Source organism: Drosophila rhopaloa, unplaced genomic scaffold (assembly GCF_018152115.1).
Source record: "Drosophila rhopaloa isolate 14029-0021.01 unplaced genomic scaffold, ASM1815211v1 contig_2, whole genome shotgun sequence".
NCBI lineage: Eukaryota > Metazoa > Arthropoda > Insecta > Diptera > Drosophilidae > Drosophila > Drosophila rhopaloa.
Genome location: NW_025335083.1, coordinates 12,639,294 through 12,654,361, shown reverse-complemented (window position 1 = coordinate 12,654,361; position 15,068 = coordinate 12,639,294). Strand labels below are relative to the sequence as shown.

Below are 15,068 nucleotides of genomic sequence, written 5' to 3'. Positions count from 1 at the left end.
TACAAAAAAATATAACTATAAATATGAAAAAGGTTTGGGAATGCAAATAATAATAAAAACAAATTTCTCTATTTCGCCATATTACCCATAAATCATTTTGAATACCATATAAAATAGGCTTAGATTAGTTTTCTATAATTTATTTATTCGTATTGCTTTTCAAATATAAATTCCGTAATTGTATGCGTATGAAAGTAACGAAAAGTACCGTTACCTAAGAATTGAAAACTAGGAATTTCAAAAATTACCTGAACTTGAAGAGCTGCGAATCTTTAGGGTAAAAAACAACAACCTCTTCACCCATTTCGGAATGCTCTTCCTCAAATTCATCATCTTTGGTGGTTGTTGCGCCATCAATATCTAGCATACTCTTATTTGATATATTATCTTCTTGATCTACATCTTCTGTGTCTTTTGCTACTATTTCCTTTTCTATTTCTAATTCAATTTCGGTTTCTTCTTGTTCTACTTGCAAACGTTCTAGTTGAATTGGGTCTGCAGTTAATCGTTCCACTTTTTCTTCAGAGGAGCTACTTTTAATTTCTTCTTCGACATTCTCAGCCAAAATTGGTTCTTCCATTAAGGGGAACTCCTGGACCACCGAGGAACCACGTAGTTCGTTTAAATTTCCCACATACTCGGAAAGATCGACAGTGCTTTTGATGCTAAATAATTCAGGCTGTGGAGTATTGGGTTGAATATTTAAGATTTCTGTTTGCTGGAGCTCCTCGCTTTTTATAAAGTCAAGTAAGCCAGAATCATTTTCAGGAAGTGAATATTTTTTATCCCTCTTAAGTTCCCTGGTAATGTTCTCTGCTTTATACTTTTTCACTAGAGCTAGAAATTGCATGCGTAAAAGTGTTGTTGGTTGCATCGAATCTGAACGAGAGACTTTCTCCTCCGAAGTCGATGTTTTTGGAATGTCTTGACCGAAGTGAGTGTATGATTTACTAGGACGAAGCCTGAGAAGGTCGGATGGGAGGACAGGTTCCGGATTCTCGATCTTAAAAAGGATTTCGGAGAACACATCATCAAACAGGCTTTTATAGACTTCGGTGACAATCCTCTCGTTCTCCTCTTTCCAACGTCTGCCCGGAACCGCCTGGCGAATAAGTTTTCTGATTATAGCATGGCCCTCAACCCAGGAACTTTTCTGGGGACCCTCGCATTCGCTGTCCGATGAGAACAAATACAGGTCGTTGTCGATGAGGCGATCAATTAGATCACTGGTCAGAGTGGTAGATATGTCATAGGGTTCGAGCTCTTTCCAGACTCTACCAAAGATCACATCTTCCACTATATACCCGGCAATCATTGAAGTCTCATAGCGCTGCAGCACAGCTCCCATATCCGGACAGACCATGTCCTGCAGCATCAGTCGCAGCGGAGTAAAGGTGAGAGGAGTCTGCATGAGCTTGAAGGACTCCAGCCAACGCTCTATGTCGGCATCGATTTGCTTTGCCATCTCAGTCACAGTCTCGGCAGCCTCGTCCTCGATCATGTGTTCAATGTCGGTGGACAATATGGTGTCGGCATATTGCTGTGCGGCTTCACTGTGTGCCACATTGCAATACTGGATCATCTCCTCGTAGACCATCCTCATGGCGTTCTCCTTCTGTCTCAATCCCGCCTCGGCAGATTCACGCTTCCAGCGTTCTTTTTGGGCCAAAATGCAGAAGAAGTGCAGTTTGCGTTGCTCCTTCAATCGTTGCATCTCATCGGCAAGGAACTGCATGATCGACCCAATATAGCTGCCTTCGTATGAGCATATCAGATGCTCCAAGTCCTCGCGTCCTCTCATCGAGTCCCTTTGTGGTTTCTCAGCCTTTTGTGAGACCTTCGAAATACGGGTTGGCTTGTTGATATGGCTTGCACTTGTATACTCGGCAATCCGTGTCTTTCTGGATACCATATCGTACGGACGATAGGAATCACTTGAATCCGTACTGGGCGTTCGGCGCTCTATACGTAATCGTGTTTTTAGACAATTGGGTGCATCCTTCACCGTGTCAGCCTGCGTTCTCAGTGTTTTTAGGGACTCGTATAGCCGCTGTAGGTTATCATCATTGCAGAAGTTACGCTCATACTCCTTGTCATACTCCTTGGGCTTGGACCATTCCTTAAGCTTGCTGAATGGACACTGGACATTTCGCATATTGACTCGCTTCTCCAAATCATCGATCCTCATGTCGAATGCCTTGCGTCCAGTGGAGGATTCAAAGCATCTTCGGGCTGGATCAACACCATGCCTTATCAGGGGGCCGTAGAACTCGGAACAGGCCGATCCAAGGGCCTGCATGGGACTCTGCTTCTCCCACTTTCGGGAGGTTTTGGCCAGCTGAATACTGATGCGACGCATTCCCCGCTGAAACTCGACCTCGTTCTTGCGCAGACCCGCCTGGCGACGCTTCTCGATGTGTTCGAAGGATTTCTCTATTCGTGCTTTGGAGGCGGCATGCATTTCCTTCTCCCTCTTGTCAAACATCTTGATCACGATCTCGAGCCGCATCATCTGGCACTCCTGTATGTCCTCCTCCCGCTGGATCCACTGCTCCCACTCGAAGGCATCCAAAATCTCTTTGTACTCCGTTTTTATAGACACTTTTCTGGCCTCATTGAGCAGTCTCTTCATGTTCGTTTTCAGGGCCTTACTGAAGTCCCATCGTTTGCGGGACCGCTCCAGAAACTCGACTTCACGCAGTCCTGGTGGCTTGTCGCCTGGCAGCAACTTGGCCAAAGTGAAAAGCTCTACGGTTTCAAATCTTTCCCGGTTAAGTATCTCGGGTAAAAATGCCAGGGTCTGCGCAGAAGATTCCCTGAAAAAGAGTCACATTTCCTTAGCGGTTATATAACCAGAGTATCCAGAGTGTATCTTACCTATAAAGCGTTTGTGTGGCCTCATCCTTAAACGGTCGATTGTCTACATACTTCGGAAAGTAGTCACATTTGTTTTTCAGTTCCTTTCTTAAGCGCTTCGAGTTCAGCTTGACTTCTTGAGACGCCAGATCCGAGTGTACTTTTTGCAGAAAGAAGATACCTGGCTCATTAAAATGACATTCGCTGTCGGTGCGAGGCAATCTTCCAACATTGCGAACCGCTGGATTGTTGGCGCCTAGAAAGAAATGTTTTAGACCTCTGAGATATCACTGTTTTGGGACAGACCCACCAGCAGTTAATCGGGAATCTGGGGACCTTCTGTATAACGACTTGAATTGGGACTTGTTGTCTGCTTGAGAGTTTTCCACCTCATTCTCGACTGAATTGTTGACACCTGGAAGTTTGGAAGAACAATTATTTCAAGCTCATTTATATTTTGGGTTGACCCACCGCCAGTTAATCTGGTATCTGAGGGCTTTGTGATTAGGCATGACGTAAGGCCCTGTCCAAAAATATTTTCATTGTCCCTGGACTTGGCGGATTCTCCAAAGCTTCGTTGCTGCTTGCCATGAGTGAAAGATACGCGTTTCTTTTGTCGCAAAGATTCATCTTTTCTTGGCGAAGCTGATTGAAGGACCGAAGTGGAGTTTATCGGCCTCAGCTCTCGATTTTCCCGGATAAACTGAAGAATTCGTTCCTTCCGCAATAGCTTTTCCTTTGCTGAGGGCATTTCTTGTTCAAATCAGGCAAAAATGCAACCCTATGGTTGGTGTTCCTATTTTTGGGTGTTTCTAGGTGTTTTTTGTTTGAAGTGTGATTAATGCACGCTTACAATTTAAGCTCTCAGTTTTATGTAAATAGCTTACTGGGTTAACTAGCCAAAATTGCTGCCTACCAGCTCAACCTTTTTTGGATTGTGAAGAACATTGGGTTAGTCAGTCAATGAGGAGCAATTGCGTTTCGCCAGGCAACCGAGTTGCTGCTAGGGAGCCAAATTTGTTTATTGGCCAATCGATAGGAGCCGATTCGGGTACCAAAACAAATGGGTTGTTGCAAAATCCATATTTTTCTGTTATATAGGTCTCTGATAAGGGAAATGAAAGTCTCATCCCATTTTGTGTTTAGGACAAAGCGTTTATAATTTTGTATTTTTTTAAATAAAATAATATGTATGTTTATAAATACCCTCCTATTTATGTTACACGCTAGCAACAATCTTTATTGAAAATATACATAAATAAAAATATTACTGAAGTCATTTATCCCTATCCATTACAATTTTGGGATGGCTTTTTATGTCTTTTTAAGTTAGGATTCCAACTGATTCTCGATGTCAGTATCAGAATGTTTTTGCGATGGGGGTGTAACACAATCTGGAAGCCAAGGCCAAGGGTTTTCTTCCGAGTCGGGTGACATCGTCTTAGTATCGCTACACTTGACAACGGGGGAAACTAACTGCTTCCTATCTTTTTTTTTTTTTATTAGTGATAAAAGTTGGTTTTTCTCTAAATGAGATTCGTAACTCATATCAGATTGATTTTCCGACAGTTGGGACAATTTACGCTTCTTTAACTTTGTTTCATCGTCATGTAAAAGGTTGTCATACGAAATCGATATGTGCACTATAACAGGTTCGATGGGTGCTGGATTGTCCCTTTTGTAAATCATTTCCGCAAAGATTTCATCTAGCAGGTCATTATAATTCTCGTAGACGATACGCTCGATCTCCTCTTTCCAACGTCTGCCGGGAACCGATTGTCGAATAAGTTTGCGTATTATGGCATGGGCTTCGTACCAGGAAGTTTCCTGAGGTGATTCGCTTTCACTTTCTGAGGAGAACAAATACAAATCGTTGTCGATGAGGCGATCAATAAGATCGCTTGTCAGAGTGCTGGATATATCATACGGTTCGAGCTCCTTCCAGACTCTACCAAAGATCACATCTTCCACTATGTACTGGACAATCATTGAAGTCTCATAGCGGTGCAGCACAGCATTCATATCCGGACAGACCATGTCCCGCAGCATCAGTCGCAGGGGAATAAAGGTGAGAGGATTCTGGATGAGCTTAAAGGACTCCAGCCAGCGTTCTATGTCCACGTCAATTTGTTTGGCCAGTTCGGTAACCGATTCCTCTGCTTCTTTGGCCGCCATGTAACCCACATCGGTTGTCAAAATGTTCTGGATATAGAGATCACTGACTTCAGAGCGGATCACATTCGATTGCTGGAACATCTCCTCGTACATCCTCCTCATGGCGTTCTCCTTCTGCCTCAATCCCGCCTCGATGGATTCGCGTCGCCATCGCTCCTTTTGTGCCAGAACAGAGAAGAAGTGCAGCCGGCGCTGCTCCTTCAACCGACACATTTCCTCCGTGAGGAACTGCATTACATAACCAACCGCACTGCCCTCGTAGGCGACAATCATATTCCTCAAATCCCTTTTATGATCGTCTTTCAACATTTTCTCAATGTAATCTTCGGATAACTGATTCTTGTCCCTTTTTAGATGCTGTCTTACAGCCTCTTTTGTTGAGGATCTCAGCGATGGTGGTCCGATTTCCTCATCTTTGGCTTTGGCATACAGGCTGGAGAAACTCTTAATTGTCATCAATGTTTGCCGGGAGTATTTGCTGGACCAATGTTGAGGCTGAGGGCGTAGCTTAAGACATTCGGGTTTTTTCCAGTGTTCTTCATACCCCGCACTCAATGTCTTAAGAGATTGGTAAAGGATGTCCAGTTGGGTCTCATTGCAGAAACGATTCTCGACCTCTAGAACCCGTTCCTTTGCCTTGGACCACTGATTGAGTTTGGCGAATGGGCACTCGACTATTTTAAGATTTATTTGCCTCTCCAATTCGTCGATTCTCATGTTGAAAGCACGAGTGGCAGTGGTTGAGACGAAACTTCGACGGGCCGGATCCACTCCATATCTCAAGGGCGGAGCGTAGAATTCCGAGCAAGGGGATCCCAGGCTGTATATGGGTGACTGCTTCTTCCATCTCAGCGATGTTTTGGTCAGCTGTTTACTTATGCGGCGCATACCACGCTGGTACTCGATTTCATTCTTCAGCAGCGCCGCCCTCCGACGTTTCTCAATCAGTTCGCAACCTCTTTCCAATCTCGTCTTGGAGGCGGCATGCATTTCCCTCTCCCTCTTGTCAAACATCTTGATCACGATCTCCATTCGCATCATCTGGCACTCCTGGATCTGCTCCTCCCGCTCCACCCAGTGCTCCCACTCAAAGGCCTCCAACAGGGATTTATAATTGGATGTGGCAAGTTCTCGGTCCTTAAGCCAGAGCTGGCTAAAATTGGTCTTTACTGCCTCCAAGAATTTCCGACGCTTGCGGGATCGCTCCAAAACTTCAACCTCATAGAGACCCGGTGGCTTATTGCCAGGCAGCACGGAAGGAAGTGTTAAGAGCTCGAGGGTAGGGTCTTCAAAACCAGGATATATTTCGGGCAAATAGGCCACAGTCTGCGCCGAGGACTCCCTAAGGATTAGGATGTGTAATATACAATACTACTTTGTTGAATAATTATCCAACCTATATAGCGTCTGGGTGTTTTGGTCTTTAAATGGTGAGGGATCCACATATTTTGGAAAGAAATCACACTTATTCTTCAACTCCTTTCGTTGGGGCTTGGCGGGTTTTAGGAAAACTTCTTGCTTTTTTAAATTTGTGTTTCGTCCTTTAAGAAAATAAAAACCCGGTGCGTTGAATTCACATTCTTCATCGTCGCGAGGTTGTATTCCCGTTTTGCGGACGCCGGGATTATTCTCGCCTTAAGAAATTAAGAGGTGGCAGTAAAATATATGAATTTTATTATGGGTTCACTAACCGGCAGTAAATCGCTGATCCATTGAAGGAGTCGTGGTTAAACATAATGCTAGCTCCGTTTTTGTATGTTTTGCCTCATTTTGAGGTTGTTTATTTTGGTTTGCAGGGGTTTTCTTTACTGGAACATCAATGAGCCTGACTTCCCGGTTTTCTTGAAGGAATTTTAGGATTCGATCCCTTCGCTCTTTCTGCAGTTGAATTTTTTTCCGATGCTTACGATCTCGCATTTTTAAAGTGCACCTTAGGTCTCAGTGTTAAACAGATTGTATAGCTTTGTTTCTTTTTTAAGAAGTATGTGTCTGACCTACTTTGTTAGATATGTGTTTTTATATGAGCATTATGTATGTTACTTACTCAAAATTATATTTTTTCTTGAATTTATATTTTTTTCAACTTTATCTTAATAATTAAATATATATATATACATTATTCCTGTTTTACATTCACGTTGTTAATTTAGTAGTAAACAAAAAGAAGAATATTGAATGTCTCATATTAGAAATGAGTTTATTATGTTTAAAACTTTCCTTTTTCCATTTTCCTGCCCTAAATGGGATTAGCTCATCAATATCAATTTGAGTCATTGAAATGGTCAACATTCTCCCGCAATCTACAATCTCCGAGCTGAGAAAGTGGGGAAATTCTGAGATGTATACAAATGACCTCAAATGGGTTGCTTTCCTTAAAAACCCACCCACCATCTCGACGGGACGTTAATCATTTATTATCCGACATGTCTGTGATTATTTAGCTTTTTGTCTTGGCCCGGCCATATTTCATTTTCTTTGCAGGCTTTAAATTTTTTAAGTCATTGAAGATGTTCCCTGGTTTCCTTGATTTTCCTGTTTTCCTCCGGCGGGAGTGCAACTAATTTTGTGTAATAATTTATGAGCGAAGTTTTCTTGGGAGTTGGGTGGGAAATGCTTTCCGATAAGAAGTGCTTTTGACGATTAAGCACAACACTCGTGTAAGTTGTGAGGCGTAAATTGTTGTTTTTCAGTACCAGCTCGGGGGTTTTAAACATTGAGGGTTCTTTTGTGGGCAATTCAAGGCTATACTTGTTCGCCAAAAAGTTTTCTTGAAAAGCGAGAAGCGAATTTTTGGGGGTTAGCTTGAAAACTTGACCCATTTTGACAGGCTCACAGATTGCCAACTTTTAATTGGCATCAATTTTTATCAACTCCGGAACCGCTGTTCAACGGTGCAATTGAGGACTCATGTTCGTGCTTAGCAGGCACATTAATTATCGCCTGAAAGCCTCATCTCCGTCAAATTTCAGTACCCCTCCTGCACTTTGCCATTAATTACCTTTGTTAAGCATTTGCCCATTTATCAGACTCGACTCCTTCCAGCTTTCGGTTCCTGGTAAAGGATGTTATGGAATACGGCGGCGTTCTTTGTTGCCTGCGTGACCCCATCAAAAATAATGATGCTAATTAGGCAAAAGCATTTTCGCCGAACATTTAAACCGATTAGAGCGAATGTTTAAATCTGCCCAAGGCAATCCTAGAAAATCAGAAGAACCGCCATCCGTAGCTTTCATAAACTGTTTTTTCTTATAATTGCTATTAATTTTTAGGCTACAATTTAGTAAAACAATTAGAAACATTTCCCGACTTTCTGTTTTATACCTGTTTAAGATAGATAGGTTAAGATAGGTATTTTAAAGAAATATTTGAGAAAATAATATGAAGTTGAGATAAGTAGTAATTTTATTTTATAAAGAGAAAACGATGTATTCTTTATTCAGAAAACCAATGTGTCACTTTGGTATTACTGAAATTAGTTCATCTTTGTTTTTTCGTTTTTCTTTTGCTTCCTGGACGGGGGAGCTTTTCTACTTTCATTTTCCAAATAATGTGTATTTATGAGTAAACAATGAAATTATATTTACTTTTACTGTGTCAATATTTGCATGCAATTAATTTTCCTAGCTTCGGTGAGAGCAATAAAAGCGGGGGCCAGCAGCCAGCATAAACCATGACGAGCAGTGAAAAATCAAAACCAAACGAACCGTGGAGCGAGGGCAAAGTGCCGTAACGTGTGCACAGAGCCGCAGTTTCTCGAATCCGGGAAAACTCCGAGCCGAAACCCGCATCGAAACAACCCACACCCAGACCCACACCCACAATGTCCTAGCTGCCGGGTCTGCCGCAATTTACTTTAAAAGTATTGCTAACGAAGGAATCGAAGACGAGTGGCTTGCCATCGCGTTGTTGCTGCTGTTGCTGTTTCTGTTATTTTCTGATGATGGGCGATGATAACGAGATGCTCCGCTGAAGTTTGCCAAGTTGTGGCCCTTCCTTTGGCGCATCCTTTGGTGGCCGGGCTCGAAGACAAGTCGCCGGAAAGTTTGGGCTAATGCCAGCCACATTTTGCTTTCCCTTAAAAAACTTCGTTTGCATGCTTTCGACTTTTTTAATTAAATTTTCAGGCAGAAGACAAATAGAATTGGCCAAAGCGAGGCCGAATATTGGGAAATGTCGGCAAAAACCACCACCAGTCAAAAGCTCGATCTCCTTCCAAAATATTAAGCCATTAAACTATATCCAACTCGTTTCGTTTAATGGCCGGCCGTTTACATTTTCAGGTCTTGTCGTGAAATAACAACAAGAAAAGGGATCTCGAGATTCGCTTGGCTTCATTTTATGTTATCAAAAATATTTTCAGGCACTTAAATTAATTTATAGCTCAACGAATTCCCCTTAAAAAGCTAAATATCATTATATTTCCGTTTGCACTTGGTATATATATACGTCTCTTATCAGTAGCGCAACAAAGGGAGTTAAAAATGTAATCAAATTTACTGTGGAGATTCGAATTTAAGCAGTAACTATATGTTTATTGGGGACGTACAGCATAGTGATTTGCGTTTTTGTTTTATTATCTTAAATTTTGTTCAATCTCTATCGAGCAAGAGTAAAACTAAAACTTTTTCAGACAACACCCCTGTTTTGGCCAAATTAATGTCCTAAGCGCAAAAAATTGTAAATCAATATTTATTATAATGGGCATTACTTGTGTATGCTCTGAACTTAATGGCTATTCTTATTTTGTAGTGTATTTAAACACAGCACAATTATGTGATTGGATATAATATAAAAAGCTTTATTCGTATTTATCAAGACTAGACTATATAATAATATACCATATTTCAAAATAGGAAATTTTCAACTATAAACCAGTTTATTTTTCTTGTGTTCTAATTTAAGGATATAAATATTTATATATATACTTATTATAAGCTTTATACAAATTTTAGCACTGATTTTCGAATAAATATATATCTTTGCCCAACCTTAAAATCTATTTGATGTATCTTAATATCCATTCTAGCTTAAGGGTATAGGAAGTTCGGATAATCTCCGCTAACTTTCAGCTATTCCCTTATGTTGTGGTTTTTCGGGATGTTGGCTTTTGTGCTGTTTTGCCCTTCGCGCTTATGTCGTAAAATTTATGACACGAAATGTTTTGGCATTACTTTCGGACGGTTTATCTGCGGCCATGTAGCACTCGGAAAGGTAGGCGTCTCGTTAGGCGTGGCATCTGGTGGTGCCAGCCCTTTCCCTGCTTTTTATTCTCGATATGGGACGGGCATAAAAAACAGCGACCATATTTATTTATATATATGAAAATTTTTAGATTTATACACAGAAATTTGCATTTTTTTATGCTCGTGCTGCTGCTGTGAATTGTTTGGGCATGGGTGGGATTTGGAATTGAGATTTCCATAGATTTTGTCGACCGGCCATTGTCGGTGTGCCATTTATCAACTACTTCGCTGCGGAGGCAACTTTTTGGGGCCAAACATAAAATTGCACTTATGCAGCAGCAGCAGCAGCAGCGAAGCAACCAATCTAACCATAACCAACCAGCCATAACCAAAACCCAGCCAAGTGCATGTGGGCTGCTCCCCCAAATCCCAGTCCTTTTCGGATACAGAAAAACTATTCTCGCATTCGAAGCGCACATCTTGAGTTGGTTGGTTAGGTTGGTTGGACTTGGGTTGGGTGTTTGTGTGTTTTTTGGCCGTGGAGAGTAGTTGGAGGCTACATTCCCTCCCTCATGGCTGGAAACCGCATAAATTGCTTTAGCACCAAAGGGATTTGTGTCAAAATCAGACCAAAACAGCCAGCTCAAAGACAAGAAGCCTTCACTCCGCTTATCCGGAGTGCTGTCTATAAAAAAGAAAGGGAGTCTATGGATTTATGAAGAAGCAGCTATTCCCTTCTTGAGGTTTGATAGAGTTTAGAGTGAAGATGGCCAGAGTGGAGTGGAAAATACACATGAGATTGTAATAGTCCCACTGAGTAATTTATAATCACACTAAGTAGTTTTTCGACTTAACAGAAATTTAAGTGTACTTTAAATTGTTTAAAATGTCTAAAAAAATGTGTACACATTAGGTTTTAATTGAATTCATGTATGAAATCAGAGTTTCAATTTCGGTAGATACTCAATTATTTGATTTTGGTCAAATATTTGTTAAACATGCATACAAATTTGGTTTTAACTGAATTCACATTTATTATCTAAGCATTTTTAAATATCGAAAGCATTCAATAAAATTATTTATATTGTGTATATCGCTTGCATAGTTTATTTAAACATATTTTCGTTATAAGACCCTGTTAAGAAATAAGCTTAATTCAGACCACAATTTATTTTATAAAAATACATAATGTCTGTTCACTTAACCTTTAAGCAAACCAGCCAGGAAAACACATATATTATCCTTATTTTGCCAAGTCACCCAACTTCATTAGAAATGTATGAGACCCTCGCTAATGGCATCGCCGAAAAAGGGAATACATGGCAAAGTTTTGCCTTAATTTTAAGCATTTGCTGTTGCTACTCCAGCCAGAAAGTTTTTCCACTTCAATGAGCGAAGGCACAAAAAGCGACTTCCCCCCAGTACACACATATGTGCGAATACACTTCCCCATGTCCTGGCTGTACATATAAGTATATATATATATATATATATGGGGTTTTTGTGGGTGTATACGCCCTAGCAAATCAGCTTACAACTTAAATTGAGGCACTTTCGTTTAGCTTCACTTTGCATGGTCGCTCCTTCGCCGCATATCCTTGAGTGGTTCGGAGGCCTTTGGAAAAAGGAGGCAGGATGCGGAGTTGAAAGGAAGCAAACAAACCGCCGGTGGCACAATTTAGTTCCTCAGGGAACTGCTAAAGTTTTCCCTCTTGTTGTTGCATTTTGTTCTTTCTTTGGGGAAAGAACTTTTCACTTGCTCTATTTACCAGGATATTTCTTCTGACTCACCCCCCTTCCATATGTGTGTATAAGTATTAGAAATAAATCAAGGGATTTTTGGGATTTCGGTTTTTTGCCATGCCTCGTTTCGTTCATTGCTTTTTGTATGCTCTTCCCAAACGCTTTCCATCGCTTTTCCGACATGTGTGTGCGTATGTGTGACTCAGGTCTCTCCCAGCGGGGTATTAGTTTGGAAAATTGTTTAGGCCACCGCAGGCCTAAGCAACAACTAGCTGTGGTTTTTGCTGGTCAGAGCAGTTACACAAATACAATGCAATTACGGGCGCTTTTCTTTTGTATATCAAGAAAGTTTTATTTACTCAACAATTAGATAAAAGTTGGTTTCATGTTTTCACAGTTGATTGCCGTTTGGCGTTTAAGCGAACAAAATATAAGCTATAGAAATTGGAAATTGAATTAAGTGAATAAAAACCTGTTCAGAGCTTAAAATATTGTGCTGCAGTGCTCCTGCCTTTTAAATAGATGCAGGATGTTCTTGACCATCGAAGTAGCACAAATAATATTTAATTAAGTTAAAAAGTGCAATAAAATCCTATAATTGAGGATTTCATTGCACTTTTTAATTTAATTTTATTGCACTCTTTAATTTAATTGGTCTTGCATAAACAAGAAAATAAGAAGAAAAGAAAATGAAACTAAAATGACTAAATCTATTACCATGAGTTTAATTCCATTACCCAACACCTCCACTTCCAAGGTAAAACTTTGATTTGTGAACCACCAGTGCATTACACTAATTACAAGACTCGTAATGGCAAAATAAAGGACATACAGCACTGTGTTAACCATTGAATTGATTTGATCTGATCGAATGTGACTTTGGTGCTTAGTGTTAATTAAACCAACATTTGGTGCGAGCTCACCCCTTGGTTAATCAACCGAAAAGCCAACAGAACAGAACCAGAGTTTCTGTGCATTATTGATAATTTGCTGAATGTCAAGGCATGTCTTATTAGCGAGTGTGGGGATCGTAATTGGAAGGAATGGGGGCTGGAACTTGTCTTTGATGTTTTGCCACTGAGTATGCAGCGTGTTCTGGGGAATGTTCTTTGGCAAATGTGGTTAATTAAATGTACTCACATATTAGCAAGATTATTGCAAACATTTCACTGGCGATTCTCCTCTCTGCTCCTTGTGTAAATGAACAGGAAAATTACTTTTTGCATTTGAACAATAACATGTTCTGGCAGATATTCGCAAAAGAAACATTGTCGCAAAATTAATAAATGAATGAAAACACAATCATTTCAATGTTTATAATAGCAGAGAAGCTTTCAAGTGTAAAATGCTTCACAAAAGAGGTTACAGGGAAAATTGTGCACATTTCTGTCAGCAGGAAATATGAGTACGTGCCGGAGGGCGTGGTCTTTGAAAATGTATATGAAATTGAAAACTAATTCGTGGATATAGTTAGCCTGGATGGACAATGGCGTACAAATTAATTAGTTGGTAATTAAATCAGTTCCTGGCCAAAGCATTCGCCCGGCAAAATGGCGAAGTGAAAATAAACGGTTTCACTGGCAACGATGCGTATACACGATATCTGTGTTAAAATGTAGTACAATAAGTAAGCAATGTGACATGGCTTAGTTTAAAAGCTTAGTATAGTAAAAAATAAAATGTGTTTCATATTTTTAAACTTTACAAATAACATATTATTAAATAATTTAGTGATTTCTTTGATCGAAAACTTCTAAAGTGTGTGTGCATTATGGCCAACAAAATAAAATAATTTGGCTAAATAACAACATAACTTAGTCCTTAAACGACAATTAAATATTTAAAATAATGGCTTTATATTTTTGCTGTGTAAATTAATGGTTTGTTTAAATATTAAGCTATTTCGATTAGATTCTATTTTTCATTCTATTAAATTGTGCAGCCAAATAGAACAGATGGACAAAAAGGAGATTTAATACGCCTGGCTAAGGCAGCCCAAAAAATTTGGGAAAATAAAGTCATATGTTTTGGTTCCCAACCTATTGAACCCATTTGCAGCCGCTGGTCGTCATGGATATTAAACTTAAGCCCTCCCCTCCAATAGGCGAAATCAAATTAAATGAAAATTTTCATCTATGGCTCGCCAGACAAACGAAATGGAATAAATCAAATATGTCCCATGGTCTGTCCAATCGGCCAGAGCCGCCAAATGCTGTTCAAATCAAACGGACTGTCGGCCAGCATTTGACATTTAATTAAATAAGAGTCGCAGTTGGACCATGGATGGAGGATATTATGTGGAGGAGGGAAGAGTAAGTGCATAACTTTTCCACCTACATTTTGGAGCATGTTGCCCATTTTTGTTTATTTGCTGAACTTTTTTCATTTATTTGTCATGCTGGTCACAGCTGCGTGAGTGCGCACTTCCTTGGTAATATTTCCTTTTTTTTCTTATTCTTTTTTTTTTTGCTCCTGGTTTTACTCTCTGGCTGCTTGTGCTTTGTGACAGCTCATAAAATGTGAGCGACACGCATTAAAAGTGTATGCCTCTAAGTAAGGAGAGGCGAGGGTGCACACCCAGGATTTGACACTGAAGAATGGCCTTTGGGGCACTGTTCCTGCTCCTGCCCCTGCCCCTGTTCCTGCTCCTGGCTGGGGCAATATTATGATGAGCCTGCAAAGAGCAATATGAAAATGAGTAAAAACATAGCACACTGGCGCCTCGGGCCGGAGAAAAAGGTCCTGGTCTCTGGTAGGATATTTCTTAATAAGCAGAAAGCCTTGGGGCCGGGGCTAATGCCGCCCATAAAAGCGGATTGAACGCACTAAATAGTCCAGGCATTTATTTAATTGAAATCTGTGCCAGAGCCCATTAAATATTTGCTCATTTATCACAGAGCAAACCGGGAGTATTAAATTTGCACGGGATTACAGAAAATATTACAGTAAGAATTTTGCCTTAAGGATGTCCAAAGGTACAACTTAAAGCCATGGAGTGAATTTAAGTTGGTTTAGCATAACAATTACCTGCAATTTCCTTATATTGCCCACATTTTGTTGTACAATCTGTACCCACTTATCCCTGCTTATCCTTTCATTTTGGCCATTCGG

The 15,068-nt window shown here is 40.4% G+C and overlaps 2 protein-coding genes across 2 annotated transcripts; both read right to left on the bottom strand.

Annotated features, from left to right (window-relative positions):
- Nucleotides 1-124: 124 nt before the first annotated feature.
- LOC108050244 lies at nucleotides 125-3,704 on the bottom strand. Its single transcript, XM_017131816.2, has 4 exons — nucleotides 3,328-3,704; nucleotides 3,167-3,271; nucleotides 2,878-3,112; nucleotides 125-2,816 (listed from the first exon to the last, which is right to left on the bottom strand). The coding sequence occupies exons 1-4, from the start codon at nucleotides 3,605-3,607 to the stop codon at nucleotides 245-247; spliced, it is 3,192 nt and encodes a 1,063-aa protein (XP_016987305.2). The 5' UTR covers nucleotides 3,608-3,704; the 3' UTR covers nucleotides 125-244.
- A 357-nt stretch (nucleotides 3,705-4,061) lies between these two features.
- On the bottom strand, nucleotides 4,062-7,011 carry LOC108050224 (cilia- and flagella-associated protein 91). Its single transcript, XM_017131788.2, has 3 exons — nucleotides 6,723-7,011; nucleotides 6,428-6,665; nucleotides 4,062-6,373 (listed from the first exon to the last, which is right to left on the bottom strand). The coding sequence occupies exons 1-3, from the start codon at nucleotides 6,946-6,948 to the stop codon at nucleotides 4,186-4,188; spliced, it is 2,652 nt and encodes an 883-aa protein (XP_016987277.2). The 5' UTR covers nucleotides 6,949-7,011; the 3' UTR covers nucleotides 4,062-4,185.
- Between the last annotated feature and the right edge of the window lie 8,057 nt (nucleotides 7,012-15,068).

What these genes read in the sequence shown, in the direction of transcription:
- LOC108050244 (XM_017131816.2), bottom strand. Translation starts at nt 3,607, where the DNA reads ATGCCCTCAGCAAAGGAAAAGCTATTGCGGAAGGAACGAATTCTTCAG. An exon ending in AGATACCAGATTAACTGGCG is followed by an intron (nt 3,272 to 3,327) that starts GTGGGTCAACCC and finishes CCAAACTTCCAG; the next exon opens with GTGTCAACAATTCAGTCGAG. An exon ending in GCCACACAAACGCTTTATAG is followed by an intron (nt 2,817 to 2,877) that starts GTAAGATACACT and finishes ACTCTTTTTCAG; the next exon opens with GGAATCTTCTGCGCAGACCC.
- LOC108050224 (XM_017131788.2), bottom strand. Translation starts at nt 6,948, where the DNA reads ATGCGAGATCGTAAGCATCGGAAAAAAATTCAACTGCAGAAAGAGCGA. An exon ending in GGATCAGCGATTTACTGCCG is followed by an intron (nt 6,666 to 6,722) that starts GTTAGTGAACCC and finishes TAATTTCTTAAG; the next exon opens with GCGAGAATAATCCCGGCGTC. An exon ending in AACACCCAGACGCTATATAG is followed by an intron (nt 6,374 to 6,427) that starts GTTGGATAATTA and finishes CCTAATCCTTAG; the next exon opens with GGAGTCCTCGGCGCAGACTG.